This window comes from Macrobrachium nipponense, chromosome 4 (genome assembly GCF_015104395.2).
Source record: "Macrobrachium nipponense isolate FS-2020 chromosome 4, ASM1510439v2, whole genome shotgun sequence".
Classification (NCBI taxonomy): Eukaryota; Metazoa; Arthropoda; class Malacostraca; order Decapoda; family Palaemonidae; genus Macrobrachium; species Macrobrachium nipponense.
Genome location: NC_061100.1, coordinates 135,440,469 through 135,460,787, shown reverse-complemented (window position 1 = coordinate 135,460,787; position 20,319 = coordinate 135,440,469). Strand labels below are relative to the sequence as shown.

General features: G+C 37.0%; 2 protein-coding genes across 4 annotated transcripts in view; one reads left to right on the top strand and one right to left on the bottom strand.

Annotated features, from left to right (window-relative positions):
• Positions 1-1,378: 1,378 nt before the first annotated feature.
• The window catches only part of LOC135211209 (ammonium transporter Rh type B-like), a 51,653-nt gene continuing 32,712 nt past the window's right edge, over positions 1,379-20,319 (bottom strand). For 2 of the 3 annotated variants that reach the window (XM_064244441.1, XM_064244442.1), the window contains exons 3-10: positions 10,510-10,693; positions 9,492-9,642; positions 8,904-9,048; positions 7,609-7,772; positions 6,080-6,217; positions 5,668-5,801; positions 5,333-5,514; positions 1,379-3,593 (exon numbers count right to left, since the gene is read on the bottom strand). In XM_064244441.1, coding sequence (XP_064100511.1) covers positions 3,427-3,593; positions 5,333-5,514; positions 5,668-5,801; positions 6,080-6,217; positions 7,609-7,772; positions 8,904-9,048; positions 9,492-9,642; positions 10,510-10,693 — 1,265 coding nt within the window. In that variant the 3' untranslated portion in view covers positions 1,379-3,426. The remainder of the gene's footprint in view (positions 3,594-5,332; positions 5,515-5,667; positions 5,802-6,079; positions 6,218-7,608; positions 7,773-8,903; positions 9,049-9,491; positions 9,643-10,509; positions 10,694-20,319) is intronic. The other variant, XM_064244443.1, reaches the window with a different exon arrangement.
• Positions 12,438-20,319, top strand: part of LOC135211509 (cingulin-like) — a 359,586-nt gene continuing 351,704 nt past the window's right edge. Inside the window, exons 1-2 of the mRNA XM_064244814.1 lie at positions 12,438-12,577; positions 20,000-20,104. The gene's annotated coding sequence lies outside the window, so the exon portion shown is untranslated. The remainder of the gene's footprint in view (positions 12,578-19,999; positions 20,105-20,319) is intronic.

The window sequence follows — 20,319 nt, the reverse complement described above, 5'->3', positions numbered from 1 at the left end:
CTTTTTGCTGTGCCACATAAGGAGATTGATCAAAGCTTATAGCATTATAAACTTTTGGAAGAACTGCTCAAGGATTTGGTACCTCCTTCAGGTTTTGAAAACTGAAGCCCTTCCCCTAGTTCTCTATGTGCTGAGGTTGATACAGATCCCACATCTGCTCATGCACTCATTAAGTTAGGTACTGATACACCTCCTGTTGCCAGTAAATCCTTAGGTGCCCCCACACCTCCACTCGTAGCTCACACCTACTCAGAAAGTCATCCTTCATCTACTCGGTCCTCATTTGAAAGTGCTTTGGGTGAGTGCATCCTTGCTGGAGATTCAAGTGCTTATTTCTCCTGGAATGTACCACCATTCTTCTGTTAATCATTCAATTTTCTTGCATGTCATTGCAATGAGCTATTCCTCACCAAGTGAACATTTTGGGCAGACATTCATAAAATGAGATTCTGAACGGGGAAGGAAAGATTCCTGAGATGCGATTCATCCTTTCATGATACTACTGGAGCTGTCAGTCCCACATCTCAAGTATAGCTTAAGTTTCAGTCCAAGGGTCTTCAAGTGTTGTTAACAGTATTCATGGCTCTTAATCTTCAAACCTGCCTGCTGCTTAGCTGTGGTGACTGACAATGGCACCTTGTTGGCACATGTTGTTACCATGGATAGATGACCATAAAGCAGTAATCAGTTAGCAGAGTAGCAACTGACAGAAGAGGACATGGCCACAGTCATGGGCATGTACAGTTTGTTTAGGTCATGATCCTTGCAGATATGATCTCACCTTTCCTAAGCTGCCTGCCCAGCCGAGGCAACCAACGTGCACACAGAAATCATGGCACCTGCTTTTTTCCTGTCTCATCCAATGTTTGACTACCTTATTATTTTTTATTTTACTTTTGTTTATATTATGTGTTTTTTCCTACAGGTTTTTTATTTGTTTATAGTGTACAGTGCTATGTTAGACAGCCATGTCTTATATGAACAAGTTAGATTGTAGATAAGTGCTATCTTCACTTATCTCATACTTCGTAGCTACTGTAGATGTACCAGTAGTAGGTTGTTAGTAGGTCTATTGTACGTTTACTTAGTTGTGTTCAAGTAAACATTCAGATTTTTTTCAGTTACAAGATTGGCTTATATAATGGTCATTGGTAAAATTTCTTTTAAAAAAAATCAACATTGCATAAGACAAAGTTTTCTGTTACTGAAATTATGCCATTGTACTAATACCAAAGTTATCATAAATTTGAAGTGATATAAGCTTTTTGTTCTTAATGTCAATTTGGTTTAAATTAAAAAATACATTTTCTTGTACGTAATTTAACAGTAATGGAAAATTCTGGAAGGATGCCACACTAATGTGTTTATGAAAAGACACTCAGGATTTTTTTTTAATTAAGTAACTTTTACAATTGCATTCAAAACACAAAGTACTAACACAGAAAGGACACTAGACTGTAACATTAATTGTCTATAAAATTATGCTTCCTCTCATCAAAAAATTTGAAGGGATGAAAATCATCCAATAGTAAGTGTTAAAAGGTAATGAAAAATACAATTCTATCTTTAGAGCTACAAAGAATGGAAAGTTTTGGAGAGAATTATTTCTAATTTGTTTTAAAAGGTACCACAATATAATAAGCTCCAATACATGAAAAAAAGTACAGTATCCACAATGAAACATGATGGTGACACCACACTCCCAGTTGACATGGAAATCTGTACAAATACAAAGGTTACATGGACAAAGTAGTTACAAAAATAAACAATAATACCGTCCCAAAAATAGCCAAACATTCACACAATAAAATACTGTAAATCATCTATTGCAGATATTGTAGTCACATTGTACCCATATACCCACAATCCTACGTGTTAATGTGAAAAAAAAAATCGATTTTGAAAGACTTGAAGAAAATATGAAGAGAGAGACAGGGTAGTAGGTTGATTATGAAGAGTATTATGTTGAAGTCAGAATGAATATCTCTAGCTGTATCAGTCAGTTTCATTATCTATTTAATGTCTCACTGACTAGAAACATTTTTGCAATATCTTCTGTGTAGTTCTGCATGTTTTACAGTGTAAATTATATATGTACCATACCCCATTGTTTAGCCAGTGAGAAAAGTACAATTTTGTCTTAGTGGCAAAAATAACTTAGTCTTGATTTACTGGTAAGAGTATGAAGAAAGAAACTGCTTCCTAAAATAATAGGTGGAAATAAAAATTCTGTAAGGATTATTTGTACATTGAGGAGATTTAATTGTTTTTATAAGATTATCAAATGAAACTTGTTTCTGAGTGAGTAGAGTTCCAAGAGAAGAAAAATGTAAAGATTCAAATGTCCATAACACAATCTGTGTAATTTCTTCATGTATATACGTACAAGGTAGACAGAAGGTAAAGGACTGAGGTAATGACTATTCTTGTCACCTGATGAGATGTAATTGGAGTTATTTTAGTTTGGGTAAAATTAGCAAGAAAATCAACTTAGGCTAAATTAGCAACTGATTGTAGTTATTACTTAGACTTTTTAGATATTAGTACTACAAAATTCCACTCAGAAATGACAAATACTGGCACTTTACCCGATGACGACTTTAAAAGCGTTTATCCTTAATCCTTACATTTACCCACTTCATCTGCATTCGGTGATTAGCTTCGCAAGGACTCTGAAATCCAAATGGTGAAGAAATTGAGGAGACCAAAACCTATTAATCCCTATCCAGCAAAGACAGGTGTGTCACTTGGTGCCTTGGATTAAAAGAAAATAAGAGAAATGTCTCACTGGAGCAATGCATTCAGTGAAATGATGGCCATAATAAAATGGTTACTGTACTTTAAAAATAGATGAGATTCCATTGTTCCACCAGTTTTCTTCCCCCCCCCCACCCAACCCCACCAAACCTCTCTTTAATTAATCATAATCTTTCATTAGGCCAGTTTCAATGACCCATATATGTATTAGAATGATTGAAGAATGATGCTCAAATACTGTTATTGCTCAATTTTGCAAATGCAGAACGAGACGCGCACTGTATAAATACTATACTGTATACTAAAAGTATTGACCCACAATTTAGTATAATCTCAAATTAAATCTTTATCACCTCTAGATAACACAGCAATGGTTTCTCAAGCATAACTGATTAAGAAAACAGAGAATCTTAGCAAGACAATTTGATGTTTTTTACTCAATCAGAACTGTATCAGCATCTTCAAAATATGTTTTCTCTTTATAAAACTGTTCTTTAAAAAGCAGTATTTCATGATTTTGTATCATCAGGGTGGGGTGAAGTTATAAATCTTGTAGCCTTATGTTTTAGGAAAAGATAATATCCTTGGAGTGGCTATATACAGAATAGTGCTGAACGTGAAACCATTTCACTCAAGAAAAATTCCCTGTCATGTAACAGTACACCTGAATTATTTATTTCCATTGTCTGTGGTCACATGCATGGGGACAGCAGAACTACCTCTCTCGTGTTCTTCCCCTGCTTCGCCTTCTCCCTCCTCCATCAACCAGTACTTTTCGTCTTCAAATAGATCATCGGTTTTCAATGTTGCAAACTGTTCAAGGCGTAGAACAAAACCTGTGATGAAGAAATAATGGTCATTAGAAAATGTAAACATAAGACGTCTAAGGCTTTTTACAAATTAAAAGAGAAGTTTTCATTTTTTCCATTGTGGGGATTATTGCAACAATCAACATTGTTGTGGCTTATCACTGCCCTAGCTTAACTACAAAACCAAGGAGGAAGAAGATCCAAGTATCTCTATCTTCTTGCTGTGATTTTCACTTGGGCACAGAAACATTGCATCACCTTCATGCCTCTTTTTGCTCCAGGATTGCACGGTGTAGTGACAGATGTTCTTAGCTGGATACATCAAGTTCACCCATTTTAGAATAGGCTTCACTTCAATGTTTGCAAGGTTCTGAGGCAGATGTGAAGAAGTCCTCATTGGATCTGTCTGCCGCATTGTTGAACACCAGATTTTCTTTGTTTCTGCTGCTGGACCCAGCAGTTTGAGCAATGGATGCCATGCTTCAGGCATAGGATGGCTAGTGTTTACCAGTTTCCTCCAATCAGTCTGTTTGGAAAGGTCCTGTCAAAGTTCTGACCTTAGTCACCTCTCAAATGACACTCATGGTGCATGGTTCCCAGACCTTTTGGAATTTACCACGAATTACTTATGGTCTCTTGTCGCTTGAAGGTTTCATCTAAAGCAACTTCATTTTCAGATTTCACCAGCATCCTAAGGCACACTAAATCTTCATGCATGGTGGTTATCAAGAGAATTTATAGAGGCTGTTACAGCAGCTAGCCACTACCACCACTTCCTAGAGAAACTTAATCCACAACCCTTCATCGGGTAAAATGGGCAAGATTCATCACCACTATTCTAGTTGTAGCAGACATCTCCACCCACTTATGGACAATATGAATATCTCTCTCTCTCTCTGCCGTGTCCAAAGTCTATGTCATGCATGGCTTTATTTTGGTGAAGCCTACAAGCTGGGACTTGCCGTTAGTTTGGAGCAGTCTTATAAGATCACATAATGAGCTGCTGTCAAAAATTGCTCCTATAGATTCAACACTTACTGAATGAAAAACTTTTATGATTTGATGGTGGAGTATGTTCATCCTCTACAGTACTATGATTTTCATTATGCATATACGTATTGTATTTGCTAAAACTTATAAAGAACATTTTACAATATTAAACTGAATGTTCATCTCTCACTAATGAAAAGAATTTTAATGCTTTAGACTAATCCCAATAAGAATGTACATAAAAGAAAATGAAGAATGTAAATAAATACATTTTGGGGTCATAGTTACAGCAGATGATGGCTTTCTAGTACTATTAAGGTGCTGAATAATCCCTTGGATTCCAGTGTTTGGCCTTAAGCCTAAATCTCATATTCCATTCCATTCCATTCTACTAGGAACAGAATGAATGCTTTCTGTGGGGGAAACAGACCAGAGTGAGCATAGCAACAAAAGAAGAGGAGTCAACTACTATTTCATACTGGGCATGGCATTGCCCATCAATTTTCATTATGATACAGCCTGTACTCACTCATCGGACATAAGGAAACTAATGAAGCTTTTACTCTACTTAGGGAATGTTTCTATTCATGGTTTTCTGGACATGATGCAGATAAGGAAGAACCCTTGTAATGTACCTGGAAACATAAGGATTACAGGCAGACTTGTACCTGGCAATAAAAGTAGATAAAATATTCCAATTTGAACTTAAAACCCTATTATAGTAAGCTGCAATATTCAACAGAATTTTCATACATTTAAGTGCCTGTAGTTCTTACCTGTTGCTAGTCCTCCAACTAAACTTATGCCAAGAGTAATTGCAAGAGCTAAAATTTGGAGTCCTGCTTGTGTACTTGCTGTTCTACCTGAACCAGGCTCAAGGTCAGGTATGAACTGTTTAATTCTAGTAAAATCTTCTGTGTCTTCTTCAGGGGCCATCTCTGGATAGATCTGATACAAGCTGAAAAATGAAAGAGAATTTAATTTACTAGTCATACGAGGTTACACAAAAATTCAAAGCTTTAATGTAGCGACAGGAAAAATGAAAATGATCTAAACTATGAATCTCAGAGTGTAGATAGTGAACACATTTGCATAATCATTGTTATTTTACCTTGGACCATATGTGGCTTCTGAGGCTGTTGCCGTGACAATCCCAGATACAATGGCTGCTATAACGCCTGGCATACCATGCAAGTTGTGGACGCCACAGGTGTCATGGAGTCGAAGTTTGGAGGCCAATAAAGGCTGTTCAGTAGAGAAAATGTTAAGTTTGTTAACCAATGCTAAAAGAATTTCCATAAACCCCTCTATATTCTCATTAATAACCAGAATCATTCAAACTTCCCACCCATTATTTCACAAACACAATGGTATTTTACTATGAAATATATATGCACATTACACTTTTAGTCTACCTAAGTAACCTGGAAAACCATAAGAATGCCAAATGGTCAAAATAGCACAGCATACAAAAAGCAGGAGTGAAAAAGTCCTTAAAATCTCGCCAGAATCATAATACTTACAGTGAGATATGTGTAGCCAAGGACTGAGATTACTCCTGCAACCATGCCAACTAGAGCAGCGCCCCATGGTTGAACCATGAGATCAGCCGTTGTTCCAATAGCAACACCACCAGCTAATGTGCTGTTTTGAATATGGACCTAAAGGAGATAAGAATGGAAATTACAATCTTTCAGAGCTGAAAACTGTAGTACTTCCAGCACATCAAACAGTACAATATGTAGTAAGTAATTTTGGACCAACTCAGGTATGTATCTAACACCATCTTGCAAAAAGATGTAACTGAAATATTTCTCTACACCAATACCCTGTATGACTGATAAGTCTAAGCTCACTGAAGCAATGTCAGTGCTTGTCACTTGTAAATTAAACTCAATCAAACATTGTGCTATCCTCCATCACTTACGTTATGAAGTTAAGTGTCCTCAAGTTGTCCAAGTTAAATGTAACACCAAAATTATCTGAACAAGCCTGAACTTTTAAGATTTAAAAGGTTATTCATATGTAGTAGTTATTTTTACATCTACTATGATATCAATAGTATTTTTTTTGTGCACCATGGCTTCAAGAAGCGAGCGTCTGGATTCAAAGTAATCACTAGATTGAAAATAAAATCTTTATCAACATGTGAGAATGCTAGAACGTTGGACATTGGCCTGCAATCATTAAAATCTACACCAATAATGTATCTTGAAAAATGAATAATGCCTAATTTTCACCCCCGTAAAAATACTTTGCCAAAATTGAAAATAAAATGCTCAAAGTTTTAATAATGAGATAAAACTATTTGCAGTTTCACTATCAAAAGTCTATGATGCTAGACCCTATAGGAGGATAGTGCCATCAGTGGACCTGTAGGCATTACCGATGGTTCTTTGCAGCGTGCCTTCTGCCCCTAACTGCAAATGCTTTCGTTCCTTTTACTATACGTGTACTTCCTTTCATATTCTCTCTCTTTATCTTACTTTCCACCTTCTCCTACCACTTGATTCATAGTGCAACTGCAAGGTTTTCCTCCTGTAATATCTTTCAAACCTTTTACTGTCAATTTCCAATTCAGCGCTGAGTGACCTCGTAGGTCCCAGTGCTTGGCCTAAATTCTACATTCAACTTGGCTCAACTCTATGATGCTAGATTTATTATGACCCACAACTTATTGATTGACAACTGAAAAACGTTTTAGCATGAAACCCCCAGTAACTGCCTTTGTTCTGTCCTCACAGTTAATAACTATGTATCAGTAACAAACAGTGAGATTAAGCAATGTCCACAGATTGAGGATTTCATTCTGGTTCAAAGGTGACACTGATTTCTTACACTATATTCGTTGGAAAGTAGAATCCAAGTGAATGGGCGGACATGTTTCCTATGAATAGGGTTCATCTTCTGAATTAATAAAAATATTGTACGTAATGGTATTTGCGTCACAGCATCCATATAGGTTTTAAAAAGTGTGAAACCATAAGTGAGTATGTGACAAGGAAAAACACAAATTGACTGTCTAAAAGTGATTCATGACCGCCATCCTTACCATATTGAACTTCTTGTCCTTGTCAACCAGAGAGGACATGGCAAATGCAGTGACGCAGCAGAAGATCAAGGAAATGTAAGTGTTGATGACCGCCCTGTGCTGGTCATCTCCAGGAGCTGCGCCACCGTTGAAAGAGGGCCAGTAGAGCCACAGGAAAATGGTACCTGTGGTTACAAAATGGAAATGTTGATAGTCGATGCAGTAGAAGCATTTACGAGCCAGTAAACTAAATTGTGAAGCACTTAAAAACTGATATCAGATATGAGTGTAAACGTTTACAATTAAAAAGTGATCACAGACCGTTATCAGAGAATAGTTATCAGAGAACATGAAATGGAAAGCATTTCTCATTACTATATAGCAGAGAGAACTTTAACTAAGCGATGTTTATCCTAATCTTATGGAAAGGAAATAAAATTGAAAGCATTCACATGCATGGCTAACTAAATGGAAGCAGCAACCAGAAGGGCAGCTGGAAGCATTTATAAGCAGCTATCAGGGAACTCCCAAATGAAAAGCAGTTCAAAATCAGTTAATGAAAAGAACATAAAATGGGAAGCATTTAAAACCAAAGCAAGTGGAAAACAAAATGGATAGCCTTTACAGACAGTAATACAGAACATAAAACCGAAAGCACACAAATGGCACATAAGTTCTGCGTGTCTTAGTAATACTCAAGCAATTCTAGGAACAATCTGGGTTCAATTATTCCCATGAATTAGTGTCACTAATCAGCCTAAACTGGTGATAGAAATAGTTACAGTATCTTGAATACTATATTTTTTATAGCTTGTGCCTCATCACTAACGAAGTAACACAGCTTCGATTGTACACAAATAGAAAGAACGATATTTTCGACTTGTCACAGGACATTGTAGGCGGTAAGATGTTAGGGAATATCGGAAAACCTTTATTCTGTAGGAAAATTTACTCGTATTTCTGCAATTGTACGCCTTTATATTTAAGATGTTATTAATAATTAAAATGTTGAACAACAAAACGTGTGTTGGTAGGGGACACGGGAAAACGATGGAATTTTTGTACCACCATTACTCTCCCATTATGTTATTACTCGCAGAACTCGACCTTTGAAACTGTCAATGTTACTCGGTTAAAATCAAGAAAAAATCAAATCAGTAATACGATATAAGAATATAACTTCACATAAACAATAACAAGGTATAAAAACACACAATCCTCCTGCGGGGGCTGTGTTCAAGAAGCTAAACTGAGGGAACAGAAAAAAAAAATATTCTCTCAAACGGTGGCCGTCCCTGTTTAAACCACGACCTTACCAATCATAGCAAACATGTCCGAAGTGTAGCTGGACCCTTCCTTTGTGGATTCGTGAACGTCCTCTCGATAAAGCAAGATACTGACGGCCAGTCCAAAGTAGGCTCCGAAGGTGTGGACGAAGATGGAGTCTCCCATATCGATGACCTGCAAACATTAAGTACGGTTATAAAACCAGTTTGTTCTTTCTTTCATTTGGGTACTTGATAGTACTTGATAAACACGTAGGCCTACCATAATACTGAGAATATGCAAACGGTGCATTTTTTTTTTTTTATTTGTAAGAGAAGTTCATGATCAACAATAGCAAAATCCATAACCAGCAAAGATTTCGATAATTTATTAAACATCGAAATCCAGAATATCAGTTTTTCTATGATGAATTCTTGCTCACACTATCAAGAAGTGGCAAAGTTTTATTTTACAAACGTTGGAGAAAAAACACTAATAACTAACTTTAATCGATACCATTTCCTTAGAGAGAGAGAGAGAGAGAGAGAGAGAGAGAGAGAGAGAGAGATAGATTCTGATTCTGAGAGGTAGAAAGTCTTCAGCGCAAGACAACCCCGTATGAGGGAAGGAATACTCACTCCCAGATACGTCCTACCGATGACCTCGTTAATTACAAACAACGGGATTTCTATCATGGTCATGATGATGAGCTGTGTCGGGGTCGCCTTTCCTAGGATGACTCCAAAACTGATGAGGACCGTCGCTGCCGTGAAGTCCGCCGTCAGTAACCTGTAAGATAATAGGGAAAAAAAATAATGGATTAATAAACGAAACGAGAATGTGAAGGACAATAGCATTTTAAACAAAATAAGAGCAACGCTGCAACGCCTGGTTAACATGCGAGAATATCAATCTCTGTGGTCCCTAGGATCATTAACGTAAAAGGGAAATGAACCCATTCTGATTTAGTGCGTGCTATGGGCCTTTAATCAACTTGTCATTGTTAAATAAATAAATAAAAACCTTTTAGTGTGTCAAATACCAGTAACGGATGTTCACAGTTTGTAAAACTTTGATTGAGTTTCCTCCATTTTTTAAAATATCGTCTTGCTGATGATCACCTTAAATTTAGCTGACGCATATCTTTATTCAACTCAATCAACTGCCATTTTACCTACGTCGTAAGGTTAACGTATCAAGTCATTTGGTATCACTAACAATGTCACATTAATAAAAAGACTTCGTACTAATTCTAGTGTCATAGTTCAACTGGTCAAATCATCGGCTCGTATCTACAGCCATTATCTCAAACTCTCCAGTCCTTTGATTTTGGCACCTAAGGCTATTATCTCAATATAAATCATCACACGGCATTAGGCTGATGTTTACTCGATATAAAAAGCTGCTTGGTATTACAATTATTGGCCATGAACTTCACAAATAAAAAGTCACATGGTACTAGGCCTACGTCATATATTCAGTATCCTGTTCAACTGTCATTAAAAGCCAAAACAACTGTTAATGTAAAATCTAATACACCAGATAAGAGGCATCAAGCACGATGGCCTAAACTCGCAAATATTTGTGGAGGAATTTCTAAAGACTGGGCCATCTGACAACAAAGATGAAACGGAAGTACTTCCGGGTAGTACTCACGCGCCTAAATCCACTATGATGGTGCCATAATGCATGTGGAAGAAGCCGTTGACGATGATCGCCCACTGAAGGCACAGAGAAGCGATGAGGAAGGTCAGCCCGACGGAGCTGAAGCCGTACTTCTTCAGGAAGGTCATCAGGAACCCGAAACCGATGAAGATCATGACGTGCACATCTTGGAACACTGAAGGTATAGAATGAAATGGGGGTTGAGATCGAGTCACTTTGTGGCTATCCTCTACGAATATATAGACATATAAATGAGTGTTACTAATCTTAACATACAAGTTACCTGTATACTTTAGTCACCTTATAATTCTTCAGTAAGAACGAAAAAATTCTATTACTTTTCTTTAACATGTTCAAGGTTATAAGTAACGCTCAAGATACTCCAACTTGACTTTTCAATTATTATTATTATTATTATTATTATTATTATTATTATTATTATTATTATTATTATTATTATTATTATTATTATTATTATTATTAAAATATAATAATAATTTCCCTCTATAATTTCCCTCTGTAACTCTGACTGACCATGGACACAAGTTAGCTTATGGGACTAGAATATCTAATCAAGAACGACAAAGATTTCCAATTTAATGCGCAAACTTCACAAAGCTTCATATTCATTGACATTCCATACAGGACCTGGCACTCCCCGGGAATACAGTTCCATGGTTCTGTTTTGGTTTGTTAAATCAACAAAGTGTTCGTACTGCTCATGTTAAAGAGGCGTTTCTATAGTACTACGCTTGAATCTAATCCTTATCAGGAGGACACTTAAAGTTTACATTTGATTGTACGTGTTAAGCATACACACACGCACAAAGTACCACTTCGATATAAAAGCGTAATACGTCACCCTTATCTCGCCCCCCTTGCTGTGAAGTCAATTATAAATCAGAATCCGTACCAAGCGAACGGAGTTATTTCCTACGAACAAAAGGCTGCTCCCCATCTGCGTCTGTATGTTTATTTTAGTTTGGGGGGGAAGGGGGGAGCCCCTGAAACAGAAACATTTTGTTCCTTTTCAAATGAAATGTCTGAAAAACCACGGAATTATAAAATTTTATATTTTTCCTAAATAAATCAGTCAGCTATATATTTCGATTACGTACATAATCAGGTGAAAAGATGTGGTTGTGTAAATAAATTAACAATTGCACAATTTACAACCGGCCTTCTTCTACAGCAAGCATTGTTGTAACAGGCGAGTGGTTGTGCAGCAAGTACAGTATATGAATGCACAAGAAGACGGGTTAAAATACAGAAGCAAAGTAATCTCATCAATTGACCAATTTCCCAGAGAAACAAAGAGTCCACTTGACCACAGTATTCCTTACGTAACAATTATCCTGGAGCACCGTATCAAGACTCAACAGACTGATTTATGAGAACCAGCCATTCAGCACTAAAATGAAAAGAGAGGTGGTTGGGCAGCAAGATAGAGGTCCTTGAAATAAAAGAATTGAGTACGAAATTGCAAAGATGGAACTGGGAGATACACCCACAGTTACACAAAAAAGTAACACCTGCAGGTGCCAGACAGTAAGACTCAACGCTAATAATTTGTTCAAGTTAACAGCCAGGAAAAATGAAATGAAACCGTGATGCTCTTGGAAATATAAAGACGTCATGGCGGGTATGGAAGTAGAAGTGCAATATGGGGAGGGGGATAGGTGCCAGAGACCAGGGACGTTCGCTGTGGATAATGGGATACTTGTGTGGGCGTGGGAAATGGGAGATGTCTATACACATCAGTCAAGATTCCAATGTGTTTTATGTATATCTAAAAAATAACATAATGAGGGAAACCAAAAAGAATCAGTAAAAACTAGAGAAGTTTTCTGTATAATTAGTACTACGTAGTTTGATAGTATGACACCAGGGCGGCGCTGCTGCTACTAAGTTTGGCGGGAACAACGAAAACTGAATGGGTGCTCAGTGGCCCCCAACAGTATTTTTATCGCTCATTATCTTAATAATCGTACATTGTGCAAACTTACAATTGCAGAAATGGACACGTGAATTCAAGCGAAAATGGAAGGACATTTCACAGGTAAGGAAAGCATACTGAATTTGATTCAACCACAATTTTGTGCTTGTTAGTTCAATGTGTTGCTGGCAGTTTCTCTAACGTCTTATATTTCAGCATATTGTGTTTTATATATATATATATATATATATATATATATATATATATATATATATATATATACATATATATATACATATATATATATCATATATATATATATATATATATATATATATATATATGTGTGTGTGTGTGTGTGTGTGTGTGTGTGTGTGCACTGGCGATTTCAGTTTTGAAATCAGAACGTCATTAATCTTAAGTAAAAAAAATCTTGCTTGTATTTTACACGCTTACAGGCCTATAAGTTACTGGTCGTGGCAACACGTGTCTTTTAACTTGTTACTGTAATGCATAAGGACACCTGCTGTATTTTGCCAGCCATTAAGATTTATTTACAGTAGATAGGCCTATAGGATACAGTCTTTACCATAAGTCTTTCATTTTAAGACATAAAGGCAGCATTAGAGATTTTCTAACAAAACGCATTTTACCAAACGTGGTTTCTCAACAAAATTCCGAGGCGTCATGGTTCGATTATTCCAGTCAAAGTAAAATGTTAAATTTTTTTGTATCTTGGTTTGTTTGTTTTCACCACAGTTTATTATCTCCAACGTTACTGCTATCAAACATCTACAAAATGTTCAGTAGCCTAGGCTACACCTATGATTGCAAACTACTCATTTGGTAAGATTATATAATTTAAACCTCATTTTAAGAACCCAATTTCGAATATATAACAATAATTACTATACGGAAAAAGTTATCAAATCATTTCAAGGGGAAAATATAACACTTAAGCATGATGATAACCAGGAAACGGATCTTGCCCAAGCAACACTAGGCCTATGTGAACTGATTCGGCATTAATTTGTATTGTTGTACTTTGGGCTTTTAAGAACAATTATATTCCAAATAAGTCATTATTACTTTCTTGCTCTAAAGCCTTGGAATAGAGGACAATGACCTTGCTAGTGTTTTCAATCGTCGGTTTGTTTACAAGACGCTGAATATGGCGGGAAAAATTAGATCTTGCTAAACGAGTTTTCTAAACATAAGAAATACGAAAGTAGCTAAGCATGGTAAGCACAATACCATTTCTCGCTTGCCATTTGAACATTCTTGGCGGTAAGTAAGTTGGCCTTGAAGTTATTTACGTTAAAATATCTTGTTTCAAACTTAGATCAGTGATGTTTGATGGCAATCGTTGTTGGTTGAGTTAGTGTGGGAGACTGGATCCAAAATGAGATTAAAAAGAGATGTTGCTCACTACGGACATAATGCTCATTTTGGAGACTGATATGAAGATACAGAAACAGTTCTGCTGGACTACCGTGATGTTATATGGATAAGTTTGGTGTAGTTAGGCTACCAAATCTCGGGTGACGGAAAGGTAACAGCCATTACGTTTACAGGCGTATAGCTATAAGTATTCCTAGAATACTCATGTACGAAACAAATCTCAGGACAGTTCACGATTATCGACATATTTCACACCTCTGTTGTCAGGAAGATTGTTGTGTAAACGTGCAATCACGACCACATTTTTAACTAAAAACATATAGTTATAAGTTTAAATCCTGTCCCGTTGCGTGGCGCGAATTCCAACTTATATTTCACGTTCTCATTAGGTCTACATAGCATCCCCACCTTGATCGTACTGTTTATATAATTTACTTGCAAATCTGAAATGAATCTATTTCCACGACATCGAGGTTTGTAGCCTAGGGTTAACGATGCACAATTTCTACAGAAACTGGCAAAGTACTAGTCTCCGATGAGAGACTGTTGTACATATAAAAGATATTTTTGTCAAAAAAAAAAAAAAAAAAAACAGGTATCATTTCTTCCCTGTCCGTAAAAATACAATGCTAATACGGCACAGAGATACATGGAAGACTATGGAGACATCACAAATGACACAGGAGTGAATACAGACTACTACATTTGCTATCATCTGTATTCACCGTCGTCACATTTGACTTCTTGATGCACCCTGAAAACTCTTATGCTAATAGTTATTCACGGCACGATATTCATCCAAGCACAGGAATTCCTAAGGAGAAATCAAGGCCCGAAATACGACGATAATGAAAGAATTCAAGGTTCTGAAAGTCGTCACTTATTGAAATGAACATACGATGGTAGCAATCTCTCAGGGAGAGCAATGCATTTATAATCTGCACTTCGTGTAATTATGCAGCTGATGAACGGTTATGAATTATTAATTTGGCTTTTGTTGGTGTAATGATGAACAGTTTTGACTTGACATACAAGTCCACGTCTCTGTCATATAGTTCCATGTTCAAGTCTTTTAAACATGAAAACAAAATGAATATACACATGGCAACAAACGATGAGTTAGGCGGATGTCTATAAAAGCAGTCTGCTGTCAATAATGAATGCCAGCATATTGACAAGTCTGAAATGTTACTTTATATTTAAACAAATGCGTTGAAATTTTATCTATATACTTCACATTTTATCAATTACGTTATATGGAAGATTGCTGGGGAAATCAATAGCCTTTTCAATTTGTTCCATATGAATAATGACGTATTTCGAACATGACCTGACCCAAATCTAGAGTCTGGGCGCGCGACAATGCATGCATTTAAACTAGTATTTATACGAGTACACAGGTAATACCATCACGCCTGTGTTTGCTCAAACTGTGTAGAAATTTATTTTGTTTCGTAACTATCTAGGAAATTAATAAAAGCAGACAATTACATCAATGAAAGTAATGCAATCAATTCTGCCAACATATAATTTAGACTTGGACTAAAAGCACAAAATCCATCGATTAGTGTGAAGCCTTAATCTAACTAAGCGTGGGTTTACGAAAAGGGTCCGCTTGAAGCTGAATATAGAATTTAGGCCAAAGGCTAAGCACTGGGACCTATGAGGTCATCAGCGCTCAAACGGAAATTGGCGGTAAAAGGTTTGAAAGGTGTAATAGGAGGAAAACCTCGCAGTTGCACTATGAGGTATTTGTTAGGAGAGGATGGAAAGTAGGATGAAGAAAGAGAATGTGGAAGGAGGTTCAGTAAAAGGAACGAAAGGGGTTGCAGCTAAGGGCCGAAGGTCCGCTGCAAAGAACCTTAAGTAATGACTATAGTGCACCGCATGAGGTACACTGACGGCACTACTCTCCTAACGGAGACAGCAAGAGAAAGCTGATGATTAAGTATAATGGTATAATTTTGTGTCCCTTATTTCGGTTATATGGCCATTTTCCCTTTGATCCGTTCCTTTATTTTTTGAAGATACGAAGAGGCCAGTAAATGCGCAGGTATACTAAGCGTGGCTCATCTGTATAGGGACTCACACACATACTAAAGTAGGCCTATCAAACCTCCTTGGCCTACGTATTGTTTAACGGGTCGGCTAAGTCTATGTCGGTCACGTGATTTTGTACGTAAACAAATCGAAAATAAAAAAAAGTATGCTTTCTATCTGGCATTCTTTAACCATTTGGTTTTATATATACGTGTATATATATATATATATATATATATATATATAACAGAATTTGCACATGACATTCTCTTATGATAAACTAACGTATATAGATATATATACATCCTACTTGCCATTATCTTACCGGATACTTATGTAACTGTACTGGCCACAATGCCTTCTTAGCTAAGAAGTTATGACAGCATTATGGCTATTACAATTACACATATGTTCATATATATTTATTATATACATAAACACACATAATATATACACTCACGTCACTGAACAGAGTGCTATTAGACAATAATTACTTGGATAATGTCACAGACACAGATGCAAAGATTTACATTTCTTGTTTTTACATTTCTCGACCTATTGGCCTCACAATGAATTCCCTATCGAAGATATAAACATCACGTAGGCCTATGCAGTGACTATCTTTAGAGCGGTGTACACGGAATGTGATCGAGTTAGGCTTATGCCAGATGATTAGATGCTGTTAAGGAAACTTGTATGATATGGTTAAAAAAAAAAAAAAAACACCTAGACTGAGGTGCACTATCGAAGATGAATGGTGAATAACATCGCCCACGTTCAGATAATTGGTTGAAACGAAACGACGGCAACCAATGAAATACCCTGTAGGAAAAGGACACGCCTTCATCAAGACGAGGATAAAGAAGAAGAAAAACCAATACAACAAGAAACAATCAGATATTCAAGACTGACAGTCAACAACGACTGAATCTGAAAGTCGATCCTGAGTCTAGTACCGTGAGTATGCTATAATAGCGCTGGACTGGACTGAGCGGACAGCCGGGAAGTGTGAAGTCCCAGCAGATATAGGCAAATGTTTTAGTTATCTTGTATTGGAGAATTCCACTCTGAAATCCCCAAATATACTCCGGTACTAAAGTCATTTTTTTTTCCTTCCCTTATTAAAGATGAATACCGCTAGCCCGCTACATAAGTAGTACAGTGGGTGGTGTTATTATCCATTGTCCTTTATTCACAAATCATCTCTGGGGTGTGGCTTGGTGTAAGAGCCTTTTGATCATAACCATATGGAGAGTTTCCATAACAGTGAGGTAAACCAAACCCTATCACATTCCAAGTATCACGTTCATCAGGAACTTATTAACCCAGGCTCGATGGTCCTCGACAAAAAGAACTTCATTGGGGATAGTTTATCACATCGCCTTCTTATCCATGGTGACCACTTCATGGTCGAGGCAAACTTAAAGAAGCTCCTTTGTTCTGGTGTATTAACCATGCACGCTACGTCGCTCTAATGAGGGTGCCTGGCATAGGCCTATATGATGTTTATATTTTAGATAAAGAATCCATTATGAGAGGTTAGTTAAAAACCGGGGGGAAAATATGATGAAATGTTTGCTTCTCTTTTCGTGCGTATCTCTAACACAAACCAGATTCATGCGTGACACTAGGGGTCTCAACACGTGACTTTTAAAGTCGGCCTCGGGAAATTCTGTTCTATTAAACTTTACCGAATAAAGTCAATCCAATTCCATGAGGCCCCGCCAGGCTCCTTATTCCATGTTACGCCTTACCTTACAGGACTTCAGGCAAGGACCCATGATGGTATAAGACCAGCTAGTCCACGGTCTATAGATTTCTAAACCACGAACCATTGTCTCTGACTGAGGCTCTGTTCAAACTCAACGGGCAGCTTACTGGGCATAGTAATGGTCTAAATCTTGATTCCTAAGAAGATATGGTCATCTTGAATAATAATAAATAAAACAGCAGCTTTCTCTTGAAACTGGTGATAACTTTTTCAGTGCCTATACAGAAACATCTAAGCATATATAGCTGAACCTGTGTTTATGTAGTTGCTGGGAGAAGGTGTCTCGCATCTGACAACTGAACCAGAGGAGGAATTTGTTGGTCACCGAGTCTTCCCGAATGTATGACCATTCAGCATATTCAAGGATACAGGCAAACTCACAGTTGTAGTACTTATTTACGCATGTATGAGTAAAACCACAGAAGCAGGATATATTTCCAGATGTATACCACAGGAAAATGAAATAGTGCGCTTGAATCCGGTTTCGCTTTTTGTTTTATAAGACATCTACAAGTGGGCAGTGTTTTTGTAGATCCAAATAGACATACGAACACACATGAACTCCATATCGCATGCATGTATGTATTTCTACAAAAATAAATACAAAAATAAAGTGCCAATATGAAAGCAAATACCAGCAGGGATAAATCAAGTCTTAAATCGAGTACCGCAAACTTTCTTGTATATTAACTTGTCTTTTTGCACCCTCAAGATGCTCTAATAAACACCATAAAGTGCTTTGGCACTTGACTTCTGATAATTTATCTTCTCGAGGGCCTCACTTGTAGATATGGCTACGTCCATAAACACTTGGTCTACATGCTGCATATTTCTATGCTTTTATGTGTATGGGAGAGGCGTGGAAACATGCTGAAACATCTAATCTTTTCGTATATTTTCAGAACATTTTAGCTTTTGAGCTTTTTCTGTGACCATTGAAATCCAAATTGTCCAGAGGACAGTAAAGAGCAGGACCAGCGGTAGAGACAGGCCTCACAATTTTTCTTTTTCTTCTGGGAATGTCGCATTCCTTGGCTGGCAGATTGGTGGTTACAATAATTTCGGAGAAACCAATTACTTCCTCCACATAACTGCTGCTTTCGAAAATCAGGAGGATCCTGAACCATTCTTCCATATCGGCATTCTGGCGTATGGAACTAGACATAATGAAAATAAGTTTAAGAAGCCAAGCTCCTATCAACACCTTTTCCACCAGCATAATACACCTATAAAGAATGCGATTTTATTTTAGACCTATATGTCATCTATTTTTCCTAGTTTACTCCATTTCACATGCTGGCATTCCAATCTACATCCATCTGAATAATAATAAGAAAATAGCGTTAGAAAATTAAGAAAAACATTATAAGAAGAGAAATAAGGGTGTACTGCCCCAACTTTCGAGAAACGAAATCTGTGAGATACAGACATACGTAATGTTTTCAGTCTCCCTCTCCCACAACACAGTAAACCCAGCAAACTTTAGTCTCCACAATTAAAAACAATACGGCCCTGAATGACAATCAACATGCAAGACTTAATTTTGTATTCAGACCTATGCTATGGATACCTCCTGGCAACAAAATCGCAGTAGGCGATCTTACATCTCAAACTGAAGGCTGGATGTTATTGCCATGGGCGAGGAGTTTTATGCGTGTGAGACTACTTTTGGTAACAACTTTAAAAACACCAACCTTGTATGCGTTCAGTGCCAAGGTAGAATTATGCCTCGTGATAGTTCTTATGATGGGGGGGGGGGGCGGATTTCATCATAACAAAATACTTGAACTTTGCTTCGATTTCACAGTTTTATTAAATTTTCAAAATAGTACAGTGGCTTCTTATATCCCGATACAAAATGAAGATTTTTGGGGCTTCAGCTCATTGTGTTGCATGAGTTTTTTGCCCAAAGGCCGATGGGATGGGCATCATAAAAATCCCCAGACCAATCATGAGAAAAGAAGAAACGGTGGGTTCCAACGCTGTCGGAAGAGAGAGCCGCCTCTTAAAAGAAAGAAAATTATAGGAATCGCAGTAAAATTAAGTTTACCTTATGCACTTCACGCATGACCTGCCTTTTACACATCGTCTCTAGAATCATTTATTCCAAGAGCTTTTGGGACGATTTACAAATTCTTGACTTAAAACAGATTCGTTTTCGTGAGCATCAGTTCCTCTAAGTGTAAACTGCATTTGTTAACTAAGTGTACTTTTACGGTATAAACGGTTTAACTCATTTTCGTTACTTCAATATTGGCTTAAGTTAGGGCAAACGCGAACATAGAGATGCATTAATCGATTACAATGCAAGATTATATTTTTTTCTGGAACAGGAACTGGATGTACCAAGAAGAGGTATAGATAGACTAGAAAAGCCACAGCCAACGTTCCTGCAGCTTTTCTCAACGCGTACGAGACAAACTCGATTCGAACACCAGGTATTTATTTATCTTTCTATTCATCTTTTTTATTTTTCATTATTTTCTATGATTTGCTTAAGATAATCTTCATAAAAATCTGCTGTGTCACAATTTAATAGGAATCAAGTTGAAGATACCAGAGAATAAGTTAAAAAAAAAAAACCTACAAATGATACTTAACATATATTGGTGTATGAGGTAGTTCAGACGTCATCTCTCATATTCTATTTTTG